The following is a 26758-nucleotide window of genomic DNA, read 5'->3' on the forward strand; positions in this document are numbered from 1 at the left end:
GGCACAGAGTTGATGCTCAACAAATAAACAATCAGAGGTGAGGTGAGCACTAAATGATAGATCATGTTGTGAGCTGTAAAGATACCACAGTGAATGGCACAGCATTAGAGAAAGAGAGAGAGAGAGAGACAGTCCTGTGAACTGGCAGAGCCACAAAGGGGCTGCACTGGGCCAAAGCTTGGCAATTGCCTTTGGGGGTCAGCTAATTTTTGTACCCCATATTATTTTGCCCAGACCATTTCCCATTCCCTGACCCACCAGTTCTGCCTGTGTTCTTGCCACTCCCCATCTCCCTATCAGGTTTGGTTGGCTTTCCAGGCAGTAAGCAACATGCTTTCATCCAGCAATCTCCCCAGCTGGCTGGCTGGCTGCCAGAGCCTTTTCTGCCATGGCTGTGTCTGCCTGTGTAGGGAGAATGTAGCTGGCTCAGCTGATCTGACTCTCAAGGGGACTCTCTCTCTCTCTCTCTCTCTCTCTCTGTGTCCCTCACTATTGCCAACAGCTTGGGGAGAGCATGACAATGACCGAGAGGAGCTGGGCCCTGCTCAGAAACACGCACACACAGCTGAGTGGGCTGGTCCCTCCTGTCACTGCAGCACACAGCCAGTTTATCATTAACTTCCACAGAGGCAGCCGAAGCAGCAGCAGCAGCTGCCACAGCCTGCGCCAGGTGTAGCTCCCCGAGGCCAATCCCTGACTCGTTGGCAGGTAAGAATGACAAACCCTGAAATGACCATTGCTTTGCTGCCACTGGAGTTATGCCCAGACCGGTGGTGAGGCCCTGAAAACGTATGTGGTGCATTAGCAGAGTGTGGAGGATCTGGCCTCTGCTCAGCAGCTGCTGTCTCCGGTGCAGGAGGGTTGCGTAACCAAGTTGGAGATCATGTACCTTCCAAGGCCTGCCTGTCTCCTTGCGGGACAAGAGCAGGTGCCTATCTGAAAGGGAGGAATGCGGGCACCTGAGAGGCGGGCTGGAGTCTCCGGTTTAGAGCCAGCCCATCTGTGTCACCACAGCTGAGTCATACCAGCAGCAATGATAACACTTTGAGCTTCTACAGCAGCTTTCACCAAAGCACCGTGCAGGTGGGTCAATAATGTGTTATCCCCACTGTACAGACTGGGAAACTGAGGCACAGAGCAGCGAAGTGACTTGCCCAAAGTCGAACAGCTGGTCAGTGGCGGAGCTGGAGATGTCTCTTGACTCTCAGTCTCCTGGTTTAACCACTAAGTGGGCTGGCTGCCCATGAGACTAAACAAGGACAGGCTCTGGTGAGACACAAGAGGAGTGTCAAAGCTACACGCTCCGGTTTATTTCCAAGACAAAGCTGTGATTTTTTTTTTTAAAGGTATTCTCACTCAGACCATTGATTGGCAGCTGTCAGACAGGCTTTTGTAGCCTAGTTAGAAATATTTCTCACCTGATCCATTCATTCTGCCCCCTTCCTAGATTAAGAAGCTGCAGGGTACTGTGTTCGAGTCACAATTTCACTTCTTTCCCTTGTTTTTGGCTGGAGCCCTAGAAGCAGGTTCTCATGTTTAAGTTCGGGGAGGGAGTTTCCACAGATCTGGAAGAAGTCCTAGCAAGAATGAGCTGAGCTAATCAATCCCTCCTGCAGGTTGCATTTTCCCCCAGCCAGCACCATGCAGAACAGGGACCTCTGGAAATGAAAGATGTCCAGAGGAGAAGCATTGTGGCTGGCAGGACTGATCCCAATGGAATATTCTTTAGGGAGTTGTCCAGTCACTTTTGAATGATTCCAGGGAGGGGCCTTAATAGGTTATAGTGCGGGTGCTTATCGTGTGGTTACTGTTGGGATTCTTATGGTTTGCTGAGCAGTGACAATGCACTCAGTGACATGGATTACCCCCGGAGTCCCCTGCTTGGAGTGACTGGGATTGCCATCTCTTGGAGCTTGTAAGAGGACATTGAAAAAGGCACTGAAAGGGTGTGGCAGGGCACAGCTCTTCATTGGCAGGGGGATGGACTGGGTGAGCTGCTATGGTAAAATTCTGGGAATCTGTGCTAAGTGCTTTCCAGACATACAGGAAGGAAGCTTCCAGCGAGAGACAGTTCAGACTTGTCTGATGCACAGGTGATCACGGTAGCACCCTGAGGTGGTGCAGGAATCTGAGTCTCAGCGGAGACTCTGTGGGAGAAGTGTAATTAAGGCGGGGTAGGAAGAAGAGTAAGGGTGTATGGGCAGATGGAGACAGCTCCAAGCTTGCAGAGTGCTGGAGAGCCAGGTAGTTGGGAGGCCAGGTATGGCAGCTACCACTCCGGGTGAAAATTCTACCACCTGGTACAGTGCACTGGAGTGAGATTCACCCATAGAATATCATAGCAGTAAATCACTCCAGGGCATGGCCACAGGGTCTAATATCACAATGTTCCTCCTGCCACAGACACTGCCCTCCACGAGGGTAACGATATTCTGGTGGTATCGACCCACGTGTGATATGCCGATGTTATCCCTGAGAACTTGCCAGGCACTGGCTGAGTCAGGCAGATGCTTCTCATTCACACCAGTGTACAGTCACAGAACATGTGAAAGGGCTCTCAATCATCATGAAAGAAAATCCCAGAAGTATAGTGCTGCAAAACTGGCCATGTCCGTTAAGTGTGGGGCGGCTACCTTCTCCTAAAGTGTCACATACAGACAGATATAGATGGGCCGTTCCCTACTGACATTCTGACACTCATAAGAGTTGTGGAAACATCTGAAACACCAGGTGCTACAGAGAGTTGAGGCAGTGCAATCCCATGAGTAGGCTGTAAACCAGCTCAGAATTCTAGTCCGGTGTCTGTAGAACCTCTCTTTTGATAAGTACCTCCGGGCAAGAAGAACACAGATGTTAGCATCACTGCTGACTGATGGGCTCTGGGGAGCAGAGGAGAAGTAAGCCAGTCTGCAGCAGGACTGGACAACCAAACATCTCTCATTTGTTGGAGAACGCACACCAGAAGGCATTTCTGAGAGCTGGACTTTCCTGGGGGAGGCTGCCACGTAGAACTACTGTCTCAAAGCTACGGATGGAGAAAGCTCTGTGTTGTGCTAGCTTAATCCTTAAACCTCTAGCATTTTCCAGGCTGCCCTTCCCAGGGGATGCACAGGAGGATGTGTTTGTGTCCGTAGTCCACAAAGGGTGATTAATAATTGAGATGAGGATGATATTTGCACCCCAAGATCTCAAAGCTCTTTATAAAGGGGGATCAGTAGTATTATCTTCATTTTATTGATGGGGAAATGGAGTCACAGTGTGAGGTCACACAGTGAGTCAGTAGCAGAAGCAGGAATAAAACAAGCTCAGGAGGTTAAATTATTTATCTGGGTGTGAGGGTGGGACAGGCAGATCAGAGAACAGCAGCGAGCAATGACTATGAGTGAGGCTAGCATGGGACCAAACACCCACTAGTATATTGTACCCCAAAGCAGGATACTCCTCTCCCGCCCCCCCAATAGGTGCTGGAACTAGGGGTGCGGGGGTGCTGCAGCGCTCCCTGGCTCTAAGTGGTTTCCATTATATAGACGGTTTACACTCTGGTTCAATGGCTTTCAGCACCCCCACTATACAAATTGTTCCAGCAGCTCACCCCGGACCAGTTCAGTTTTAGGGATCACCATATTTAGGGTGAGGTGGTAATTCAGCCCCTGACCAGGCTGGTGAGGACCTTGGTGCAGGAGGGGCTGGTTTCACCTTCCTTTGGGTCCCCAAGCCGGGATCAGCTTATTAGAATCAGGCAGGTTGATCACCTGGGGTCCCAGTGGGAGCTTGGGGCATTGGTGAACCTGTCTCCTCTGGTGTTTCTATTCCTGTGGCAGCTGTGCTGCAGGGAGAGAGTGGCAAAGGGAAAGATGTTGAAACCTGATTAGACAGATGAGCTCAAGCAACAAACTGCATCCAAACCTTAGGGAGAAACACAAGATAAAATGCTCCCTTGAAAACTGGTGGGATGAAAAGAGTGTGGCGCTAGTAATCATTCAAGTTCAACTCTTGGTCTTTTCCCTTCCAAATACGGCTTTGAACAAGGGCAGAATTCTTTTAAAGCAATTGAGTGGGATTTTAAGTGGTAACAAACTATCTAAATAATTTCGCTTTGGAGCTACTATCGGTTGGGTAGTTTGAGAGCACACCCAATAAGAGCATTACATTTCAGTAGCAATTTCAGTTTTCACTGCACCTCTCTTATCCTGCCAACACATCTGCACCCGGCCCTAATTTTTCACTTCAGCCTCCTATTTTGCATCACCTAGCACGCATCTCTCCCTCTGGGGCCAGTGCTTTAATTATTGCTTCAGAAGCCTTGGTATTTTAGTGAAGCTAAACTGTAGATTGGAGCTGATACAGATTGGAGCTGTTTATCCTATTCCAGGCTTCCCGCCCTGTAGTGATTTTGAGTATATTGCTTTGCCAATTCCAGTGCTGCGTCTTCCCCCCTTTACTTCAAAATGAGCAACATGCAGAATCCAGGATGGAAACTATGTGAGTTAACTCCATTTATTCCTGTTCTCTGCAGGCAGGGAGGAACTCGGATAGGCATATTCTAATGTGAAAGGCGTGCAAATTCCTGATAACAACACTCCTCCTCCTTCTTCTAATATCTATAACAAATGAAAGTTTAGCTTTTTTTTAAACTTACTTCCCCTACCGCACATGCCTGTCTGAGATTCTGATCCCAAGTCAATGGAAATAGAGCTGAGAGGGATTTTTTGACTGAAAATTTTTGGGCAAAAATGCTGATTCTGTGACACTGAACTTTTCACAAATTCATGTCAAATTCCCTGAATTGTTTTGGTCAGAATAAAACTTAAACAAATAATTCAGGAAAAATCAAAAAAGTTTCAAAAATTTCTAAAAATGAAACACCTTGATTTTTTCAATTCAACAAGATTTTTCATTTTGAAATTTCCTTTAATTTTATTTTGAAACATTAAAAATATTAAAATATTATCTAAATCAAAAATATGCTGTAAATGCTTTGCTGACCCAAAACTCCCCACCCCGCAACTTTTAGATTTGCTGAAATTTTTTTAAAAATTAGTTTTCTATTTAATCCAAAACATTATTTTCCCCTGATTTTTCAGAATTGTCAGCAAACCAAAAAATTTGCCCATTTCTAAATGGCAAGACTCCTCCTGGACTTTGAGTAAAGCTCTTGAGCTGCAGGCAGTATTCCGAATGGTTAGAGTTAAAGTGAAGTTGGAAACAGTACTAAGAATCCCAGTCCAAAAGGAACATGCAGAAAAGAAGCCAAGAGTAAAAGAAGCACCATTATCTAACAGTCATTGAATGGAATAGCCTGAGGTCCCTGCACTTCGGATTTCTGGGCCCAGGTTTTCAGGCAGCTTAGGTGCTCATTTGCAATTGAAAATCTATTTTTTTCACACCCATCTACTACAATTGCACATGCAGGTCAGATAACTATGCCTGCACATGCGGCTAATTATCTGTTTGAAGGTGCATCTACCCAATCCATTCATGCAGCCACTGTAATTGTGCCCATAAATCTGGTGAATTCCTTCTGGCATATTTTGTGTCTAACCTAATTGAAAATCCAACCCTGTGGGTGAGTGAAATCAGCACTTTATGGCTATGTACCGCTTACTCCCAAGCCTTTTTTATTTCTCCGTCCTGCACTCGTTATGTGGAACTGGAATAATGGTTTTCGGTTTTCTGCAAAGCCAAACCCTAAAGTGAAGGAGTACTTGTGGCACCTTAGAGACTAACAAATTTATGCTTATGCTCTAATAAATTTGTTAGTCTCTAAGGTGCCACAAGTACTCCTTTTCTTTTTGCGAATACAGACTAACACGGCTGCTACTCTGAAACCCTAAAGTGTAACTTCTTTTTAATCCCTGAATTGTAATGGGTTATTGGTATCGTGCCAACGCCTGAGCATCAATATCTCTTCACTGGACTGAGACAGCACTGACTGAGACCCCCACATTTATTCCCCATGGGCCACAAAACAGCCATTGAGTGATAATGACTTTGGTTTGCTACCAGTTTTGGCTGGATGAAAAATGGAGACCTAGTGGCAAAAGGTCACTCAGGAACACTGAATCAAAGCATCTGCATTTATTATAGTCATGCATAAAGCTGCTGAGATGAGTCAATTGCAGAATTGCTCTAAACTGAGCTCTCCATGTCTCTCAGAGCCTGCCGCTGACATGGCAAGCTCCAGCTCAGATGAGCCGTCTGCTAAGGAGACACCAGGAGCTGAGTGCCCCATATATGAAGAGGTGTTATGCCTTGACAGAGCAGAGCAGAACCAAAGACTGGCAGTGGAAGAGCTGATCAAGACAGAGGCCAGTTATGTCCACACCATCGAGCTGTGTGTGTGTGACATCCGGGTACACCTACAGCAAAAGCAGGTGAGAGCTAGACTAAAATCTCCCAATGGAGATGTCAGTCACAACGTGGGGAATGTTCTGTTGGTGTCGGATTGGAATGGGAGCTACTGTGTTTCCTCTTGGTATGAGCCAAGCCTGTTCCACTGTACAATGGAAGGGCTCTTTTAACCAGCCTCTTCCACAGGAGAGAAGGTGGCCAGGGGTCTAACCAATCCTGAAAGATTGACATCCAAGCCCCAAAGTGAAGCTTCTTAAATTCACAGAGGCAGAACCCTCCACCAGCTCCTCAAAGAGTGACAGTTACCCTGGAGGAGTTTTGCCCCAAAGAATTACCTGTGACATGAGGTGACAGATTTTCAAAAATAGCCACTGAATTTGCACCTTCTTACCCATTGAGATTTTCATGTCTGCTTTTAAATGCACAAACATCCAGAGTTGGGCACAAAAAGTGCATTTGCACAAGTGAACTGAGGACATGCAATGCAGTTTGAATGCCTAGCTCTGAACTTCTGCAAGGGTACAACTAGATGTGGAAAAGTGTGCATGCAGCTGGAGCTGGTCAAAATATTATAAACAACGTTTCCCTTGACAAATGCCAATTCATTGACACTAGAATCTTTTTTTTTTTTTTTTTTTTTAGTGAGTGGTGGGTGGGAAGGAAAGAGAATATGAGAGACTGACTCTGATTCTATAGGAGTGTTTAGGATGCTTGTCTAGGATGTAGGAGACGCAGGTTCAAGTCTCTGGTTTCTATCAGGCCTGGCTATAGAGAGCCAGAGTGTCTCGCTCTGTTAAATTTCCAGAGGTCTCATTTACATTCTCCATTAAAATGTTGTGTTTTTGTGTTTTCATTTGTTGTCCCCCCTAATTTTTTGACACCTGGGTGCAGAGGCTCCTCCCCTTTGGCTGGGGGTGGGGCAGCTTTAGATGTGGGCAGGCCTGGGCCTGCCCATCCCCAGAGCCTCCATAGGCGGAATGTTACCACATTTCAATACCTCTAAATGTTTTGTGAAGTGGAATTGTTGTTTTCAATGTGCAAAGTTCCATGTGCAACTTCTGAAGATGGCTTGAAGGATGCTCATGCTGCTGCCCGGAGGCTGGTGTCTAGTGTGGGACTGAATTCATTCTGATTGCTTGTGGCTTCCTTGTTCCTTTCAGCTGCCTGACATAGACCTGGAAGGGCTTTTCTCTAACATAGATGACGTCCTCTGTGTCTCCAAACGTTTCCTGAAAGGGCTGGAAGCGACAGTGAGCCAGGAGCCTGAGCAGCTGCTTCTGATCAGTAAGTGTGAAGGTGGCAGCGAGCAAGGCTCTGTGTGCCAGGCTAACACTGAACTGATACCGCTGATGCCTGGCAGCAGCAGGGGAAAAGGGCCTGCTTCACCTTAACAGCCATCACCCTTGTCTTCCTTGGCACTCTTGATATTCAAACATTTACCGTGGCAAAGCTGTCTGTGGATCTGGCAGACCCAGCCAGCCTCATGTCCATGGGCAGCAATCCAGGGCAGCCTGAGTTGTACTCATGTCCTGCTTCTCCCAGGAATCCAGAGCCTGAGGGTAAGGAATTGTTGGGTCTTGTGTGTTAATCTCAGCAGATTGTTTGTTTCACTAGCTCTGTGCAATCACTGAGAGCCTAACCCTGCAGGATACATGTTGCACGAGGCACGAGATCGGACCTGCCCATGGAAGGGTTGGGGCACATCAGAGTCAGGTTAGAATAGGGTGCCTGAGGGTCAGTGATGCCCATTGTTGGGCTACATTTGGCTGGGGCAAGGCCTGGTCTTGTTTACTCTCCATCTCCTCGTGTTCCCTGTTCCCCAGTTTGCAGCAGGGTGGAGAGGAGCCTCCTGTGACTCTGAACTTCTTTTGCTCATCTGGTGGGGAGAGTGGAGACCTCAATCTCTGCACTAGCCTTCAAAGGTTTCCTCCACGCTGTCCCCTGCCTGTGTTCCTCAGCCACAGCGTGGCGGTATCTCCCTCAAGGGTGCCTCGTCTGCCATATCCATTCAGTCCTTGGTCTCTCTTTGACCTGCTGGCCAGAAGGCTAATGACAGTGCTGGCACTGTGTGCGCTGAGGATGCTCCTCCCCAGGGAATGAAGCTGGCTCCCCAGCATGACTCTGTCTGGTAACTTTGCTGCCCAGGTGCCTTGTTCCAGGAGTTCAAGGAGGAGATGGAGAGCATCTATAAGGTTTACTGTGCCTGCTATGAGCAAGCCCTTCTGCTGGTGGAGAGTTACAAGAAGGACCCGAGGTTGCAGCAGCAGATTGTGGAGACCCTGAATACGACGGTGTAAGTACTGTACCTGTTCCCCAGCTCTCTTGGTGAAGCTAATTGTGCTTTGGCCTGAATGGCACTCTTTATCCAGGATGGACTGGGCATGCCTTGGAAGCACATTCAGTTTACACAGCTGGCTGGACTAGCTGGATGTCCCTGTCCTCCTGACCAGAGAAGCTGCTGCTGGGGGCACATGTCCTCAGTCAGCTGGCTGGATCATGCACTCTGAAACAGGGGTTGGTAACCACCTTTACACCACAACCTCCTTCAGCTCTCTGGCAAAATTGTGCATCCCAGAGTCCCAGAATCCTCTGGTCCAGTTGCCAGGGTGCTTTGTAGGAAGCACTGTGAGGACTGGCCTGTGGTTTATGGACATTCCCAAGGTATGGGGAAGACTCATTTGCAAGGGACTGAGTAATTCTGCTTCAGCAGGAGATCGGAGATGAGGAATGGTGATGGCTCACAGCCACCTCAGACAGCTACTGATGCTCCCATGGGAAGCTGTGATCCAGGAACCGAAGTGTTGCCCTGACAGCACCATTCCCCTTTCCCCTCATTCTGGTGCAGGTAGTCACAGTCTCCTTTAGATATGAGAGACCAGCCTCAGAAGAGGCTGGATTTTCCTTTCTCCTCTGGGGTATCTGGCTGCTTGGCCATGGTGTTTGAATTTGGAAAGCGAAATCTCCTTCCAATCTGGGGTCCTGGGGAGAGGCTGCCCTCACACCCCAATAATTCACCTTCTGAACAAAAGTGGGGTCAGGGGCCATGTCAGCAGGGAACATGCCTAGGGACTGAAGAGGATGAAATGAGGTTTGGGGGGCAGCCCTATAGCCCTGCACTGCCTTGAGGGGTAGGGGACCCTGACTGCATTCTCAGTGCCTCGACCCCTGTCTGACCATGTGCTCAGCTCCTGGTGACAGATCCATCCTCCCTCAATATCGGCCCCCTTGGGCCAACTGAGCAACCGCCTTAACAAGCTCTGAAGGGAGACCCATCTAGTCCTACTGGACAGAAAAGGACATTGGAATGGGAGCGGGAGAAGGAATAATTGGAGGTGTGTGGAGGGGGCCCCACCAGCATTCTGAGAATATCACTGCTGTTCCCAACACACGTGACGGACGGGGGGTGTTAATCTGTTGACAGGGAAGGATCAGAAATACAAGCCCTTGCTTTGTGTTGCATTTGCCTTGGACCTTGGTCCCTGTCCTGGACCCTTGGCTCATCCTTCCAAAGCTGGACAATAGGCGAGGCTGATAACTGAGAGAGCATCTGCAGCTTGTGCCTACTCCCCTCCCCCAGCAAGCAAGTGGGAAATCATCACCCACATGCAGAAAGGGTGGACTGCCAGTGGATTGTAAGATGTCCTCAGCATGACCTGGGGCAAGAGCCGACATGGGCTTGCTGCTGACACTCTCACTTCCCTAGTCACCCTATTAGGTGGGGCACTGATAGCAGGGGAGGCAGTTGCTGGGGTTTCTTACGCTGTGCCTCCATGGATCTTGCCACAAAATCACTAGTGAATAGTGCCTGCCACGCTGCTGGGAGGAAGGCTGGTCAGCCTGCAGCACTCATTCTCTGCTAAAGGCAACTAGTCAGTGTCTTTGTCTCCCTTTCGCTCTCTCTGTCCCCAAGACAAGAATCAATCCCAGGACCTGTTCACTAAACAAACGGGACACTGTGTAATGAGGCAAGGAAATCCGTCCGCAGCTGGCAGTGTCCTTCGGGTCACTCCCTGGCTGGTGTTGGCAGAGACAGTCATCGCAGTGGCTTAGCACAGCTCTGAGGGGTGACAGTTCATGGGCTCTGCCTGCTTCCCTTTGGAAGGCTGAGATCAGGGCTTCATGGCCTGGAAATCCCTGAGCACCTGACAGTGAGCTCCCCAGCACAGGAGGCCAGGTCCTCAGCTAGTGTAAATCCGCAAACCTCCCTGCAGTCATTGTAGCTACAGAGAAACTGATTTTCAGCAGCTGGGGAACTGGCCATGAATTTGAAGAGAAAATGGGAGCAACAGTACTGCCCATCTGTAACGTGCACAGAGGATCCTCCCCACTGTGGTGCCCTTTGGGGGCGGGGGGAGGGCTGCTACACACGTCACATGGATTCAGGGGGTGGATGCAATTAGCCTGGGACCTTATTGTGAAATGGAGTTTCTCTGAAGGTGATCACCCTCATTACAGGTTTCAGAGTAGTAGCCATGTTAGTCTGTATTCGCAAAAAGAAAAGGAGTACTTGTGGCACCTTAGAGACTAACAAATTTATTTGAGCATAAGCTTTCGTGAGCTACAAAGTGAGCTGTAGCTCACGAAAGCTTATGTTCAAATAAATTTGTTAGTCTCTAAGATGCCACAAGTACTCCTTTTCTTTTCACCCTCATTATATCACAGGTGTCTGATGTCCATTTGCCCCCCCTGCCTCCACCCTCATGACTGGGTACATCTGAAACCTGAGGGGTCTCTCACCCAGCTGCGGATAGGAAGGAAGGGCTTAAAGCCCTGCAGGACTTCAGCTGTACTCAAGATCCTAATCCTCCCCATTCGCTTCTCATACAGGCCTCACACGGGTGCTTCAGACCTGAGCTTCTTCCTGGTGATGCCAGTGCAGAGGGTCACCAAGTACCCGCTGCTGCTGCAGAAGATCCTGGAGAACACGTCAGCCAGGGACAAAGCCTACGCTGCCCTGCAGAGCGCAGCCAGTGCCATGCTCGAGATTAACGCCAACATCAACGAGTACAAGAGGCGCAAGGAAGTAGGTGAGGAGGAACAGGCCTTGTCAGGATGACGGAGGGTCTGTAAAACCCAAGATCAAATGGAAACATCTCGACTCATTGTTATCCCATTGAAAACCATTTTTAGTCTGGCTTTAACCTGCAGTGGAAGAACCCTTCCTTTCTCCCACCCTCTGTTTGTTTGTCTTGATTTTAAATTCTTCCAAACAGGGACAGTCTCTAGCAGCATCTAGCACAGTGGGATCCTGATCTCAGTTATGCCCTCCAGGTACTAGAGTAATAATATTACTATACTAATACTACTCATTGCAAAACAAATTGCCCTGTCTAGGGGATCCCTGAAATGAAACTGACTAGAAACAATCATGAAACTGACCAATCTGTTGTCCCTCTCAGAGCTGAGAAAGGCAAAGAGGAAACAACCCTCCCCAATGGTACCAAATAAAAACAGGCTTTTAAAATTCTTTCTGATTTCTTTTTCTATATTATTTGTATTCAGCCCAGCAATTCACCTTGATACATTGCAGTGGTACCTAGCAACACACACACTTCTCCAGCCGCTCGCTTGTGCCAGCAATGAGTCATACCTTAAGTTCCCTCTAAGCTGCGCGGCCGTGCAGCTGCCTATTAAGCCCGATGCAGGTGTTCAGAGCTGCGGCAGGGAGAGGCACCCCTCCCCACCAGCCCCAGCATGGACCTGCTGCAGCGGGGAGAGGCATGTCCTGCCCCAGACTTGCCATGGCCTAGGGAGAACAGCCCCTCCCTCAGGCCAGAACCCACACCCCCAGCCAGAGCCATCAACCCCAAACACACCCCAACCCTCTGCCCCACCCTGATCTCCTTGTACCCGGCCCCATCCCAGAGCCTGCAACCCCAGCCAGAGCCATCATACACACCCCTGGACCTCAACCCTCTGCCCCAGCCCTGAGCCCCCTCCCAAATATCACCTCTATATTGGTGCGCATAACAATTAATTCCGCACATGGACTTAAAAAATTGGAGGAAACACTTCATACCCATGGTGGTTTGCACACGTGAAACCACATTGGCCTTTCATGTCTGAATATTCTACTCTGTTAATGGTTTGAGTTGTCTCTCTTTCCACTAATCAGTCTGATTAGAGTCATGTTACATTTCCTACAATCCTTTCTTTGTGTTTTACTATTCTTTTGACTATTCCTACCTTATTTCGTATTATTTGTATCACAGTAGCACCTGCAGGGACCAGGGCCCCATTGTGCTAGGCACTGCACAAATACTTAGCAAGAGACGGGCCCTGGCAGGAGCACTTATAGTCTAATTCAAATAAGACGTGTGTCAAACTATAGGAGGGTAAGAGTGTCCAGGGGAGAACTACAGGAAGGGGTATAATGGAATAAGCAGGTAGGTCATTTACAGCTTCAATTATACTCTCTTCCCTTTATGAGGGGTCAGTGCTCTGCATTTGGGCCCCAAAGAACTGAATGAGATGTGATCCCCAGAAGGGACCCAGGCTCAGAGGTTTCTTGATTCCTCACCTGTTTATCTTCCTCCCCTTCTGTCCTGAGGCAGCAACCAAATACAGCAAGGTCGAGCAGCTGACGCTGCGGGAGCGCCTTAGCCGGCTCAACAAGCACTCCATTGCCAAGAAGACCATGCGGCTGAGCCGGCTCTTCATGCATGAAGCAGGCATTTTGCCCAAGGTGAGGCTCCTGCTCACATCCGGCTCCCAGTAACAATACTAGTGTATATGCTAGTGACATAGGTAGGAGGAAAACTGTTCAACCAAGGGCAGCAGGAGATGGGGGGCCGCTTACTAAAAACACCTGTTTTTCACAGGTGGCCTTTCTGTGGCTTAACACTGGCCATCACGTGTATTTGCAATTGTGATGTGTGAAACATGGGTGAGCCACACTGAGGTCTTATCAACACAGAGGTCATGTGATTCATGTTGATATCATGTGAGATACTTAAGTCCTCATGTGACCTGCCTGTGGTCATTTTTCCTAAATTTAAAGGCTGGCCTAGTGATCTAAGTTCAGGTATCAAATTCACTTTCTTGATCCCCTGGTGAGCAAAGTCTTGGAGCATTGTAGAGGAAGCTTGCTCAGCTCCTAAAGGTTTAGGAAGGGAAACCAATCTAGTGGGGTGGACCCTTCCTGTAGGCTGTGGCTAGTGCATTCTCCAAGTCCACTGAAGGCCTTTCTATGCCCAACCTCTATCCTGCATGCGTCCTACCACCACGCAAGTACATTCTGGGCAAAGTTCTGGGCCTGTTGAAGCCATTGGCAAAGCTTCCAGGATTTCACCCTCTGTGTCCCCCAAGAACTGTCTATGTTCCAGTCCATTTGGTGTCACAATCCAGTCCATCCCACAAGACAGCAGTAGCACTGCGCCTGTTCGGACTAGTCAATGGACTGATTTCCCATCCACGAGCCCACGGTATATTTTCTTCCCAATTGACTTTCAGACAGAGGACAAAGAATTTGACTGTTTGGAGGAAAAGTTTCAATTCCTGGCGTCTGGTGTGACTGAGCTGAAGGAGAATGTAACCTCTTACCTGAACAATTTACAGGTAAAGCCCACTCATCCCATAATACTTGGGGGGTGAGAAACCCACAGAGGCATCCCAAGGGGGCAAGCTCCTGTGGATGGCTCAAGCACCTTCAACTCCACCTGAAACCAATGAGAGCTGAAGGTACTCAGCACCTGACAGGATCGGGGCCTTATTTCTGATGGGTGAAATCCACCTCTGTGCAGAGGGCTCACAGAAGGTGCAGAGGGGTCATGTAAGGTCTGTGGATTGCTTAAGTCCCCAGACTGAGCTGCGATTGAAACAATGCCTGGGCCTTGTACTGATTCTCTGCCCAGAGGTAAAGCTCACACCATGTGAGGAATAAATAAAATAATAACTGCACCATGTTTAGAAGATGCACGGTGCTATAAAAGGTCCCAGGATTATTCAGGCTGTGAAATCCCCATGCTGCATGAGAAGGACTCTTTCCAACACTAAGGCTGACACATTGGGAACAAGGACACAGGGTGACACAGTGAGCTAGTGTCCTGGCTTTCCTCCTTTGAAGACCTGATTTGCTTGCTTCTCAGCCTTCCCACCAGTGGCATCTCTCTGTGGGAGATGGCCTGGGTATGGTGGCCACAGCTGGAGGCCTGCCTTCGTCTCTAGATACAGTGTTGCCAGGTAGATCTTGACAAACTGCAGGGAGCTCTGAGAAGAGCATCCAAAAGGCCCAGGAGGCTGGAGGGATGGACTCATAAAGACCAATGAGAAGTGTTAAACAGGATAGGCTAAGAGAGGAGGAGAAGGGGCCAAATAGCCCTTTATAAATACAGGAAGGGCTTAAAGCCCCATGAAACACAGGAATTCTTTGGGCTGGAACTGGGAGGAATGGGATGAAATTAAGGAAAGGAAATGTATTCTGGGATGCCAGTGACATGCTAGTGTGCAGAATAGTCTTCCAAGGAAATGGTGGAAGCCCCATCCTGTGGGACTTTTGAAACTAGCCTGGAAAAAGCCCTGGAGAACAATCCTGCCTTGGCCTCAGGGTGCTGAGCTGGATGCTCTGAGAGGTCTTTACCATCGCTACAGTTCTCACACCATGGCACCAGGAATCAGGGAATAGTGCTGAGCATCCAGGACAATAAGCTCAGGAGGTCTGGCTGGGCAGGGCTGTGATCAGACACAGCCTTTAGAAGTGCCTGAGGAAAGGAGTGTGTCCCATCCCTGCCCCAGGGAAATCCTCTGGTAAATATTAATAAAAGCTTGAAATGATGTGATCTCCTAATGCACCATTTGGCAGGTTGGCAGCTCCTTAATCCCTCCAGTCTGATCCTCCTCATTCATCTGTACATGCCAGTCCCTCAGCCACCAGCAGAGAGCCAAATCACTATTTATACAAACCCAGACCCTGGTGCGGCTCAGAGGGTCTCAGCCACAACAGCAACCTTGGTGGTGGAGGAGCCAAAGATCCCTCCCCCCCCATCATCTTCACTGCTTCTGGCTCCCACCTTTTCAGTTGCAATGAGGGCCTGAAAAGGGAGCTTCATTCCCTGGGACACAACCACCTCCTCCTCTGGCGGAGGGTGGGGGAGAGCAGGAGCGCACCTGAGACAGAGGAGTCACTAGCTCAGTCTGAGCCAAGAAAGCACCTTCTGCCAGTATTTCAAGGCAGCCCAGGCTGGTGGGAATGGCACATAGAAGCCCCTCTTGAGTGGCCTGGCGAGTATTTCTCTGAAGAGGAAGAAAACCCATCCAGATGTGAGAGCAGGGAGTTCCAGTCACCTCAGCAGCTGCCCTCAGGCAGTGGTCCTTATGGCTGAGTAGGTGGTGCTCTCATCTCTGGGCCAGAGCATTATGGGTTGGATTCTCCCCTGAGGACTGAATGCTGCCGTTGAAGGGTAGCAGTGGGTCGTGCACTGGGAGAGATGCTGCCCATGAGAGGAAAGGTTGAACCAAAGCCTCTAGGAGCTCAGGCTGTCACTGTAGGAGACCTAGGACATCTGTTTGCCAGCTCCTCTCCCTTTGCATGAGTCCCCCAGTCACGGCCTCCCTGGCAGAGCGTGTCTGCCAAGTCCTCTGTGTAGCATGAGTGTTCACGTTAGCCACGCTGCCTGAGCTCCAAACACTGCGTGCCAGGGAGTACCAAAGCAGCCCCAATCACACTGCTCCAGGGGAGAGTGTAGCAGCCCTGGAAACTTGACAACAAGATCTCCGATCAACTGGAGATTTGGGTTTCTGCAGGGTTTCTTGTGGTCACTGGGCTGTGGGCACCTGTTTGTTACTGTAGGGTGGCTCTTGCCACGTGGTTTGTGCACCCTGACCTGGGGGTCATTCCTGAGCATTGGGTGCACAAACTGGTTTGCTACCAGAAAGCTGCTTGGAGCACTGGTCTACAAATACTGCTTTGGTATTTTAGGATAACTTGGAGATGCCAGGCTGAATCCATTGGTTTGTTATTGTAGATAGCTTGGGAGAATCAACCTGAGTGCACTGGTTGGATACTGTAGGATGCAGGACAGCTGCTGTAGTTTTTATCCTCAAAGAAAAGAGGACAGGAGCTTTGGGTGGAAGAGATAACAAATGCCTGGAGTTTACAAAAAGCTGTAGGAAAAGGAGTAGGTCACATTCTGAACCTGCCTTTAGGGAAGGCTGACACAGCCCTGGGCATCTCCCAGGTTTGAACACACATGGACAATTCTAGGGTTCTTAGCCCCTTTTTCCCCCCCTCTCCCAGGTCTTCCTCCTTTCCAAACCACAGGAGTGCAAGCTGGAAATGGAAGGAGCTGCCCAGCAGTATCGCCGCCTGGCAGGAACGCTCTGTCGCACCACCTTCCCGGAGTTTGTGAGTGCCACCTCACTTACATCTGTGTGGGCAGGGAGCCTAGCGCTGGCCCTGCGGGTCCCACCCCAGGGCTGTTCTCATTCACTTACAGCAGGCAGTGAGGGCAGGACTGCATCCGAAGAGAGGACTGTGGGAAAGGCAATTACACTGGCTATTTGACTTGCCTCCTGAACAGTACTCCATAGGGAGCTCCATCATGTGCCTCAGCCCCAGCCCTCCCACCACTTCTAGGGGTTCCCTGACCCCTCCCCCCAGTCAGAACTTGTGCACCTTACTCCACTATATGTTCCCCCACCCCTCTAGCACCCTGCCTGTTTCATTCCACGATGCCGGCTTATCACCTGGGGACTCAACACCCTCCGAAGTCTGCTCTCTGTCTTGTGCTCCACGCTGCTCACTGCTGCAGTTTCAGTGGCTCAGAATGAGGTGGGTGGGTGGCTCTTAGTGTCTGAATAAACATCCATGGAGAGATGCCTGTTGTGTCTGGCTACTGATGGAGAGGTGTCTGAGAAGATGCAAACCATGTGTGGAGTCTGGTGGGAGCTTCCTGGGGTCTGTCGGCAGAAGGCCTCCTTGGTGAGCCGAGTGGAAGATTCCCCTATGTCAAGTCAGTAGGAGCCAGAAGTTGCTCTCTGCAGACATGACAATTCCCTCCTCTCCTGGCTGCCAGCCATGCAGGAGGGTTGGGCGCTGACACTCTCATCCATGACAGGCCTGGAGAGCATGGATTTCAAGGGTCCCCCATGCTGTTTCTGATGTTCAGGCAGGTGCACTGTGCTGCACGGCTGGCAGATCTGGGACATCAGGATTTCACTAGGGTGCCTCTGGGTTCTCTCCAACAGAGGAGACAGCTGGACCGGCTGGTCTACCAGCCACTCTGCAGCCTGTCAGAGACTCTGAAGGGACCGCAGCAGCTGATCAGGAAGCGCCTGGACAAGCTGCTGGACTATGAGGAGATCGAGGAGAAGAAGTGTGAGATGGGAAACGTGACGTACGATGAGGAGGCCACCATGAACACCTACCTTGCCATCAACACCCTACTGGTGTCCGAGCTCCCTACCTTCAACCAGGTGGCCATGCAGTGGCTGGGGCAGATACTGCGCTCGCTTGTGGCCCTTCAGAGGGACTTGGCCAAGCAGGTGCTCCAAGAGGCTGAAATAGAGCTGGCCCAGGTAACGGAGACCCCTGGATGCATACTGAGCTAGCATGAGTTAGAAGCTCTTGTGCCTGGCCTCAGCGGACAGCCATATACCACTAAGACCCACAGGCACAGGGTTAGGGGGAGCACCAGGAGAGGTTTCTGCCTGGGTAGCAGTAGGCTGCTTTCCTCCCACCCTGACTCTCCACAGGCAGATGCACCAAGCTCTCCTCACAGGCTGTACTTTTATTTACATGTGTCTGTTTCCCTTCTCCTTTGGGTGGGCTGGAGTTGCTTCTCCTAGACTTCTATGGGTGGCCCTACCCCCTCTTGGGGAGTTCCACATGGTGGCTGAGGATTACTATTAATATTTGAATTGTGCTAGTGCCGAGGGTCCCAATTGTAGACTTGGGCCCCACTGCGCTAGGTGCTGTACAGATGCAGAACAAGACAACAGCTCCTGCCCTGAGGAGATAGCCTGATCAAGCCAGAATATTCTTGATCTCCTAGGAACCCTCCTCTGAGTCCCGACAGTATCACTGACCATTGCACACATGGGGAGGAGCTATGATTCAAAGTCAGACAGGAGCATCTTTTGTTGATGAGGGGGACCTGATAGATTATTCAGGTTTCTTGAAATGTAGAAACTCTTGTTCTCTTCTGGTTTCTGATTCCCTTTCCTTCTGTTTCTCCTCTTCCTGACACCCTTCCCATGGATTTCTGTCTGCACAGCCCTTCTCCCTTGCGATCTCTAATTCCAGTGTGTCTTTTTACAGCTACCGCATAGCCACATCCCTCTACCTACTTTCTGGAAGATGGTGAAGGACACTTTAAGCCAGTCTGGTGCTCAGCTTAACTCCTTCTGCCAGAAATTTGAGATGATCATGCCAAACCCTGTGCTACAGGTAGGAGCAAGAAGGAGCCAGGCACCTCCTCCCATCACATGGCTGAGAAGACAGGAAAAAGAACGAGGAGTATTTGTGGCACCTTAGAGACTAACAAATTTATTTGGGCATAAGCTTTCGTGGGCTAAAAACCCCCTTCATCAGATGCATGCAGTGGAAAATACAGTAGGAAGATATATCACAGAGAACATGAAAAATGGGGGTTCCCATACCAACTCTAACCAGACGAATCAATTAAGGTGGACTATTATCAGCAGGGAAAAAAAACTTCTGTAGTGATGATCAGGATGGCCCATTTCAAACCCATTAGTTGACAAGAAGGTGTGAGTAACAATAGGGGAAATAGTTTTTAGTTTGTGTAATGACTCATCCATGCCCAGTCTTTATTCAAGCCTAATTTAATGGTGTCCGGTTTGCAAATTAATTCCAGTTCTGCAGTTTCTCGTTGGAGTCTGTTTTTGAAGTTTTGTTGTTGAAGAATTGTGACTTTTAGCTCTGTAATTGAGTGTTCAAGGAGGTTGAAGTGTTCTCCGACTGGTTTTTGAATGTTATAATTCTTGACGTCTGATTTGTGTCCATTTATTCTTTTGCATAGAGACTGTCTGGTTTGGCCAATGTACATGGCAGAGGGGCATTGCTGGCACATGATGGCATATATCACATTGGCAGGTGAACGAGTCTCTGATGGTGTGGCTGGTATGATTAGGTCCTATGATGGTGTCCCTTGAATAGATATGTGGACAGAGTTGGCAACGGGCTTTGTTGCAAGGACAGGTTCCTGGGTTAGTGTTTTTGTTGTGTGGTGTGTGGTTGCTGGTGAGTATTTGCTTCAGGTTGGGGGGCTGTCTGTAAGCAAGGACTGGCCTGTCTCCCAAGATCTTGTGAGAGTGATGGGTCATCCTTCAGGGTAGGTTCTCGATCCTTGATGATGTGCTGGAGAGGTTTTAGGGGGCTGAGGGTGACGGCCAGTGGCTTTCTATTACTATCTTTGTTGGGCCTGTCCTGTTGTGGGTGACTTCTGGGTACTCTTCTGGCTCTATCAATCTGTTTCTTCTCTTCAGCAGGTGGGTATTGTAGTTGTAAGAACGCTTGATAGAGATCTTATAGGTGTTTGTCTCTGTCTGATTGATAGATTGGAGCAAATGCAGTTGTATCTTAGAGCTTGACTGTAGACAATGGATTGTGTGATGTGGTCTGGATGAAAGCTGGAGGCATGTAAGTGAGTATAGCAGTCAGTAGGTTTCCAGTATAGGGTGGTGTTTATGTGACCATTGCTTATTAGCACTTTAGTGTCCAGGAATTGGATCTCTTGTGTGGAGTGGTCCATGCTGAGGTTGATGGTGGGATGGAAATTGTTGAAAGCCATGGTGGAATTCCTCAAGCACTTCTTTTCCATGGGTCCAGATGATGATGTCGTCAATGTAGCACAAGTAGAGTAGGGGCATTAGGGGACGAGAGGTGAGGAAGTGTTGTTGTAAGTCAGCCATAAAAATGTTGTCATACTGTGGGGTCATGCGGGTACCCATAGGAGTGCCGCTGACTTGAAGGTATACATTGTCCCCAAATGTTGAAATAGTTGAGTGAGGACAAAGTTACAAAGTTCAGCCACCAGGTTTGCTGTGACATTATCAGGGGATACTGTTCCTGACAGCTTGTAGTCTATCTTTGTGTGGAATGTTGGTGTAGAGGGCTTCTACATCCATAGTGGCCAGGATGGTGTTTTCTGGAAGATTGTAGATTCTCAGGTTTCAGAGTAGCAGCCGTGCTAGTCTGTATTCACAAAAAGAAAAGGATTACTTGTGGCACCTTAGAGACTAACAAATTTATTTGAGCATAGGCTTTCGTGAGCTACAGCTCACTTCATCAGTATGCATCCGATGAAGTGAGCTGTAGCTCACGAAAGCTTATGCTCAAATAAATTTGTTAGTCTCTAAGGTGCCACAAGTACTCCTTTTTGTTTTTGTAGATTCTCAGTGTTTCACAAATGCAGGAGAACATCCTGTTGGGGACAGCCAATGGCAATGCCAAGGACTTTGCAGCAGTCGTGCTATTGGTTTTGACTCCTTGACAACGGTTGGCTGGTAATTGTGGTGAGTCAGGGAATCCCCCACATCAGGCTACAATGGCCTGGGGTGGGTCCCTTATCTTTGGAGATCCAGCTTCATATCCTGAAGCTGATCAGATGTTTTACTGCAAGTGACAGGAGTCCCTACCCTGGCTGCCACTGATCATGACATAACCCCCAATAATCCAGAAAGTAAACACACTCGGAGGGTAAGATCTCATAGTAGGGAACATTTTCTGACTCAGTTCTCCCTGTGTCTTACTCCCCATTAGCCTCTTAGCCCTGCTGAGGAGTGCAGGGTCCTTTCACTTGTCAACAAACATGGCCCAGACAAGCTCTACCAGCTGACAAGCAACATCAGTGGCAGCAAAGATCTGGACCTGACCCTGCAGAGGGGACAGATAGTGGCTCTCCTGCACGAAATGGACACCAAAGGCAACGCTAACAGATGGCTAGTGGATGCTGGAGGTACTTGCAAGGACTACAGGAACCTTCTCTTTTTCCCTGACACTAAGGGTCCCTTAGGCCAGCATAAAAAACAGAAGGGAAAACTATGTTCTGACAAAGTAAAGTGCTCTGGGTTGGTGAACTGTCCCAAGGGAGGCTTCCATCCGGGAATTTCTGGGGAAGCAGAGACTGCTCTGCTCTAGGGCTGTATCTCTTTTCTCTTTGGAGCAACCTTACTGAGATCCATTCTCCTTGACTGCTCACTTGTGGGTGGAATACATCAGAGCTTTGCTGGTGGTACTCATGGGACAGAGCTCGATGCACGGAGAGAACAGAAGGTTGTGAATTCTGTTCCAAGTGTGTATTTAGGAGATAGGCCTGAAGCAGAATCATTCATCTGAACCAGCCCGAACTTCCTGGGATTGGATGAAACAGGAACTAGATGTGACCCTCCCCTGGTTTTGTCAACCCCAGATCGACCCCCATTGTTGCCCAGTTCTAATATGACTGCAGCCACAGGCCATTACACATAGTGCTCAGGTTTTGCCACATTAATTCCCCAGGGAGCATTTGTGATGTGCCGCAGCCTGGTCCCCTGTGCTCAGCAAGATCTCAGGATCCCTTCATGGTGCTTCCCGGTGGGGCCAGATAGCAGAGAGGTACAGCGGCAGAGCTATGCAGCCTTGCACTATGCCAGGGTATTGCTAGTCATTCCTTCCTTCTTCCCCTATGCATGAATCCATCCACAAAAGAAGAACAGGTAACAGGTGCCCAGCCTGACTGAGTCTGTCTGTCTTACAGGTCACCGAGGTTATGTCCTGGCTGGGAAACTCCAACCATATCATCTGGTCCAAAGTCAAAGCCCCAGGATGCAGATGCTGGCCCTGGACGATGGGGCTGAGAGAAGACGACACTCTTACACCTTACCTGAAACACCCAGGCCACAGGTCCTCATCACCCCTCCAGCTTTCCAGGTGGGTGTGGAGACACCTGCAGGTACCTATGTTTGTTCAGTCATTACACCCACCTCTGTGTGTATAGCTGCCCTGGGCACATCCAGTACCTGCACATATACAGCACAGGAGTGGGGGAAGCACATACAGCCACACTCACAACACGCACATGTGTATACTCAGGACATACTTGGCCATGTGTGTAACCACTTCTAGGGAAGCTGGGAACGGACAGCACAGACTGGATCCGTGGCCCATCCGGTTTGGTATTTCCTCTCTAACATTAACCAGTGCAGAAGAAAGGGACTCTATCCATGTGCTATTGACTATTGTACAATGCTCTAGCTAGAGGAAAAGGCCTCCCTGACCCCTGCAATGATTAGAAGATGCTCAAAAAGATGAGATTTGATTAACCCTCTGCACAGACAACTGTAAATGTCCTTTTGGCTTGTAACATTACACTGTCCCTTTGTAAATCCTGGGTGCAAAATTTAACTCGGACTGTCTCATCACTCAGAGTGCGGCCCAGGGCAGTCATGGCTTAAATGACAGTAACCAACTCCTTGAATTCCTCTCAAAAGCAAATAGGTAGCCAGTGCTTCCAAATTCCACACCCATGCACACCTCTCTGAATTGATAAGGCCTAAATGAGTGGGATTCTTGCATTCATCTCCACTTTAGCCCCCATGTCCGACTCCCCTTTGGATCTTCTTTCCAATGACGGTTTTCTGTACCATCTCCATGCTTTTTCCAGGTAGTTGCAGGTTATGCATTCACAGCCAGGAGCCCCCATGAGGTCAGTCTGCAGGCAGGGCAGCCGCTGACAGTGCTGGAACCTCACGATAAGAAGGGAAGCAAGGAGTGGAGCCTGGTGGAAGTCAACGGACAGCGGGGCTACGTACCTTCCACTTACCTGATGATGGTCCCCACCCAGGAGCTGGGGGGTTGGAGCTTGCCTGCTTGGTCTCTACCAACTCAGCAAACATAGTGGCAGAAGCAATGTTCAGGAATGAGTGATTCACTCCCCTACCCACCCTTCTCCCCAAAGAGGCTTGACACATGCAGTGAGTAAAGCTGGAGAATGAGCTGGCAAAGAAATGAAGAGGCCCCACTGGACTGAGAACAGGAAGGACAAAAACTACTGACAGAATTTTGCACAGGGAACTTTGTGTGCAGGAAAGTGTGTGTGTTAGTCTGAGGGTGCCTTTTGTGTTGTCATGGAGGAGGGCATGAAGGTGTGAGGGTGTGTTTGTGTCTGCACCATCTGAGCCATTAGCAATTCTCTTTGAAAAGTCATGGAAGATGGGAGAGATTCCAGAGGACTGGAAAAGGGAAAATATGGTGCCAATCTATAAAAAGGGACATAAGGACAACCCAGCGAATTACAGACCAATGAGCTTAACTTCAGTAGCCGGAAAGATAATGGAGCAAATAATTAAGCAATCAATTTTGCAAACACCTAGAAGCTAATAAGCCGATAAATAATAGACAGCATGGATTTGTCAAGAACAAATCATGTCAAACCAACCTAAATAGCTTTCTTTGACAGGGTAACAAGCCTTTTAGATGGGGGGGGAAGCGGTAGATGTGGTATATCTTGATTTGTGATACTGTCTTGAAAGATCTGCTCATAAACAAACCAGGGAAATAAAACCTAAATAGAGCTAGTATAAGGTAGGTGCATAACTAGTTGGAAAACGGTTCCCAGAGCGTAGTTATGAGTGGTTCACAGTCATGCTGGAAGGACATAATGAGTGGGGTCCCGCAGGGATCAGTTCTGGATCTGGTTCTGTTCAATATCTTCATCAATGATTTAGATAATGGAATAGAGAGTGCACTCATAAAGTTTGCTGACGATACCAAGCTGGGATTGCAAGGTGTTGCAAGTGCTTTGGAGGGTAGGATTATAATTCAAAATGATCTGGACAAACTGGAGAAATGGTGTGAAGTTAATAGGATGAAATTCAATAAGGACAAATGCAAAGTACTCCACTTAGGAAGGAACAATCCGTTGCATGCATACAAAATAGGTTAGGAAAGAGTACTGCAGAAAGGGATCTGGGGGTCATAGTAGATCACAAGCTAAATATGAGTCAACAGTGTAACACTGTTGCAAAAAAAGCACACATCATTCTGGGATGTATTAGCAGGAGTGTTGTAAGCAAGATACGAGAAGTAATTCTTCCACTCTACTTCTCGCTGATTAGGCCTCAACTGGAGTATTTTGTCCAGCTCTGGTGCCACATTTCAGTAAAGATGAGGATAAATTGGAGAAAGTCCAGAGAAGAACAACAAAATGATTAAAGTTATAGAAAATATGACCTATGAGAAAAGATTGGAAAAAATTGGATTTGTTTAATCTGGAGAAGAGAAGACTGAGAAGGGACATGATAATAGTTTTCAAGTATGTAAAAGTTGTTACAAGGAGGTAGGAGAAAAATTGTTCTCCTTAACCTCTGAGGACAGGACAAGAAGCAATGGACTTAAATTGCAGCAAGGATGGCTTAGGTTGGGCATTAGGAAAAACTTCTTAACTGTCAGGGTGGTTAAGCAGTGGAATAAATTGCCAAGAGAGGTTGTGGAATCCCCATCATTGGAGATTTTTTTAAGAGCAGGTTAGACAAACACCTGTCAGGGATGTTCTTGATAATACTTAGCCCTGCCTTGAGTGCAGGGGACTGGACTAGATGCCCTCTCGAGGTCCCTTCCAGTCCTAGGATTCTGTGCTTTATTAGAAGCCAGGAAGGGCGGTGGGTGCATGTTGTGCCCCTTTGCTGTGATTCGCTGAAGTTAATAATATTGAGAAGAAAGAACCCAGCTGGAAGCTAAAAGAGATCCAATGCTGACCTCCCCGGACACATGGAGACCTCCAGACTGAAACGGACAGCTGTTTGGTGGCCTCTTTGAAATGTATCTGGGACATGAGAACATGACTAGCAAACCCGTGTCCGCATCCTGAAAGCACCCATCACAACTGGCAAGGGCTGGTGCTCTTACTAGCCATCTCAACAGAGAGGCCAAGGATCAAATGAGCCCTGGAGACTTAGGGGAAATCTGCTCAGCTGCTGCCCTTGCTGCCGATTCAGTCTCATGGGCTCAAAGTCCAGCATCTTTGACTCGCACTAAATTCACTTTAAATAAAAAAGACATGGCAATGGCTGCTATATTTTAAAAGAGCATTCAAATTAGCAGTGTGGCCTAGGGCATAGAATGCTGGAATGGAACTCAGGAGATCTTGGTTCCATTCCCGCCTCTGCCACTGGCCTGATGGGTGACCTTGGGCAAGTCACTTCCCCTCCCTTTGCCTCAGTTTGCTCAAATGACCTCCTTTGAGATGTTCTGAAGAAAAGCTAACAATGACTACTAATACTATTTAATACTGAATATTATTCTGACATGTCATAGATGCATAAAGCTACATACATACAACAAACTTTCTTGATACTTAGGGATAAGCTACCAAATGCTTCCTTCATGCACTGTACTTGGGGGGGAAATACTACTGAGCAGCTAAGTGATAGTTACTGTGGGTGAAGGGGGAACCATCATTCTTTGCACTCCAGCAGTGGGTAGGGCGAGCATGTGGGCAGTGGCAGTGCTAACATGGCACAGACGCCCCCAATACATCACCTCCACGTCGCCATGACAGGACTCATTTGCCTGGGATTCTTGAGCTGGAGGGCAGCACAGCTGTACTGATGGGGATGTTTCAGACTGTTTGTACATTATCGTCACAAGGGCTGGAGTACTGGAAGCATGCCGGGTAAGAAATGCTGATGCTATGGTTAGAAAGGGTTGTGAGGCTTTTGCTCTCTGTGGCTGATGACAGGAATTCTTTAGTGGCCTGTGACACACCTGTGTTACAAAGAGGTCCCAGTGCACCCTTAAAAAAAAAAAAAAAAAGGAGTACTTGTGGCACCTTAGAGACTAACAAATTTATTTGAGCATAAGCTTTCGTGAGCTACAGCTCACTTCATTGGATGCATCCAATGCATCCATTTTGTTAGTCTCTAAGATGCATCCGAGGAAGTGAGCTGTAGCTCATGAAAGCTTATGCTCAAATAAATTTGTTAGTCTCTAAGGTGCTACAAGTCCTCCTTTTTCTTTTTTGCGAATACAGACTAACACGGCTGCTACTCTGAAACCAGTGCGCCCTGTGTCCCACTGCGTATTCATAGTGTGGCCACTAGATGGCACAGCTGTGCCATCCAGCTGCTGAATTTCCAGATCTGCCTCAGCTCTGAAAGAGCAGAGCCTCCAGAGCAAACATTTGGCTTGAGAAGTCAGTGGGGACGGACAGCAGTTTGTAGAGGAGGATCTGCCATCCCATGTCCCACTGCCTGGGAGGTTTGGTGTTCCACTGCAATACTGCGTGCTAAGCCAAGGCAGGTCTAGTTGGTGCTTGGATGGGAGACACGCAAAGGGGCCCTAAGGAGCTGCAGGGACTCGGTTCTCAAGCAGAACTCCGGTGTGGTGCCAGGGCATGGTGCTGCAATCTTTTCCTTGCATTGTGAAGCTGAGGCCCTGACAGATCCCAGGGCACTCGAGACTGATCTT

The 26758-nt window shown here is 48.7% G+C and overlaps 1 protein-coding gene across 2 annotated transcripts; it reads left to right on the forward strand.

The window, feature by feature from the left end:
* Positions 1 to 375: 375 nt before the first annotated feature.
* ARHGEF37 (Rho guanine nucleotide exchange factor 37) lies at positions 376 to 26032 on the forward strand. Of its 2 annotated transcripts, XM_043520168.1 has the most exons (13): positions 376 to 708; positions 6157 to 6374; positions 7512 to 7635; positions 8497 to 8644; positions 11179 to 11378; positions 12906 to 13036; positions 13804 to 13908; positions 16586 to 16693; positions 17536 to 17865; positions 18608 to 18736; positions 21074 to 21269; positions 22050 to 22226; positions 22960 to 26032. In XM_043520168.1, the coding sequence occupies exons 2-13, from the start codon at positions 6171 to 6173 to the stop codon at positions 23187 to 23189; spliced, it is 2082 nt and encodes a 693-aa protein (XP_043376103.1). In that variant the 5' UTR covers positions 376 to 708; positions 6157 to 6170; the 3' UTR covers positions 23190 to 26032. The 2 variants fall into 2 exon arrangements, with proteins under 2 accessions (XP_043376103.1, XP_038269557.1); XM_038413629.2 differs by lacking the exon at positions 376 to 708 and having other exon boundaries at positions 6090 to 6374; positions 22050 to 22222; positions 22956 to 24179.
* The last annotated feature ends 726 nt before the right edge of the window (positions 26033 to 26758 follow it).

This window comes from Dermochelys coriacea, chromosome 8 (assembly GCF_009764565.3).
Source record: "Dermochelys coriacea isolate rDerCor1 chromosome 8, rDerCor1.pri.v4, whole genome shotgun sequence".
Lineage (NCBI taxonomy): Eukaryota > Metazoa > Chordata > Testudines > Dermochelyidae > Dermochelys > Dermochelys coriacea.

What these genes read in the sequence shown, in the direction of transcription:
- ARHGEF37 (XM_038413629.2), top strand. Translation starts at nt 6,090, where the DNA reads ATGCATAAAGCTGCTGAGATGAGTCAATTGCAGAATTGCTCTAAACTG. An exon ending in GAGACCCTGAATACGACGGT is followed by an intron (nt 8,645 to 11,178) that starts GTAAGTACTGTA and finishes CTTCTCATACAG; the next exon opens with GCCTCACACGGGTGCTTCAG. An exon ending in AAGCAGGCATTTTGCCCAAG is followed by an intron (nt 13,037 to 13,803) that starts GTGAGGCTCCTG and finishes ATTGACTTTCAG; the next exon opens with ACAGAGGACAAAGAATTTGA.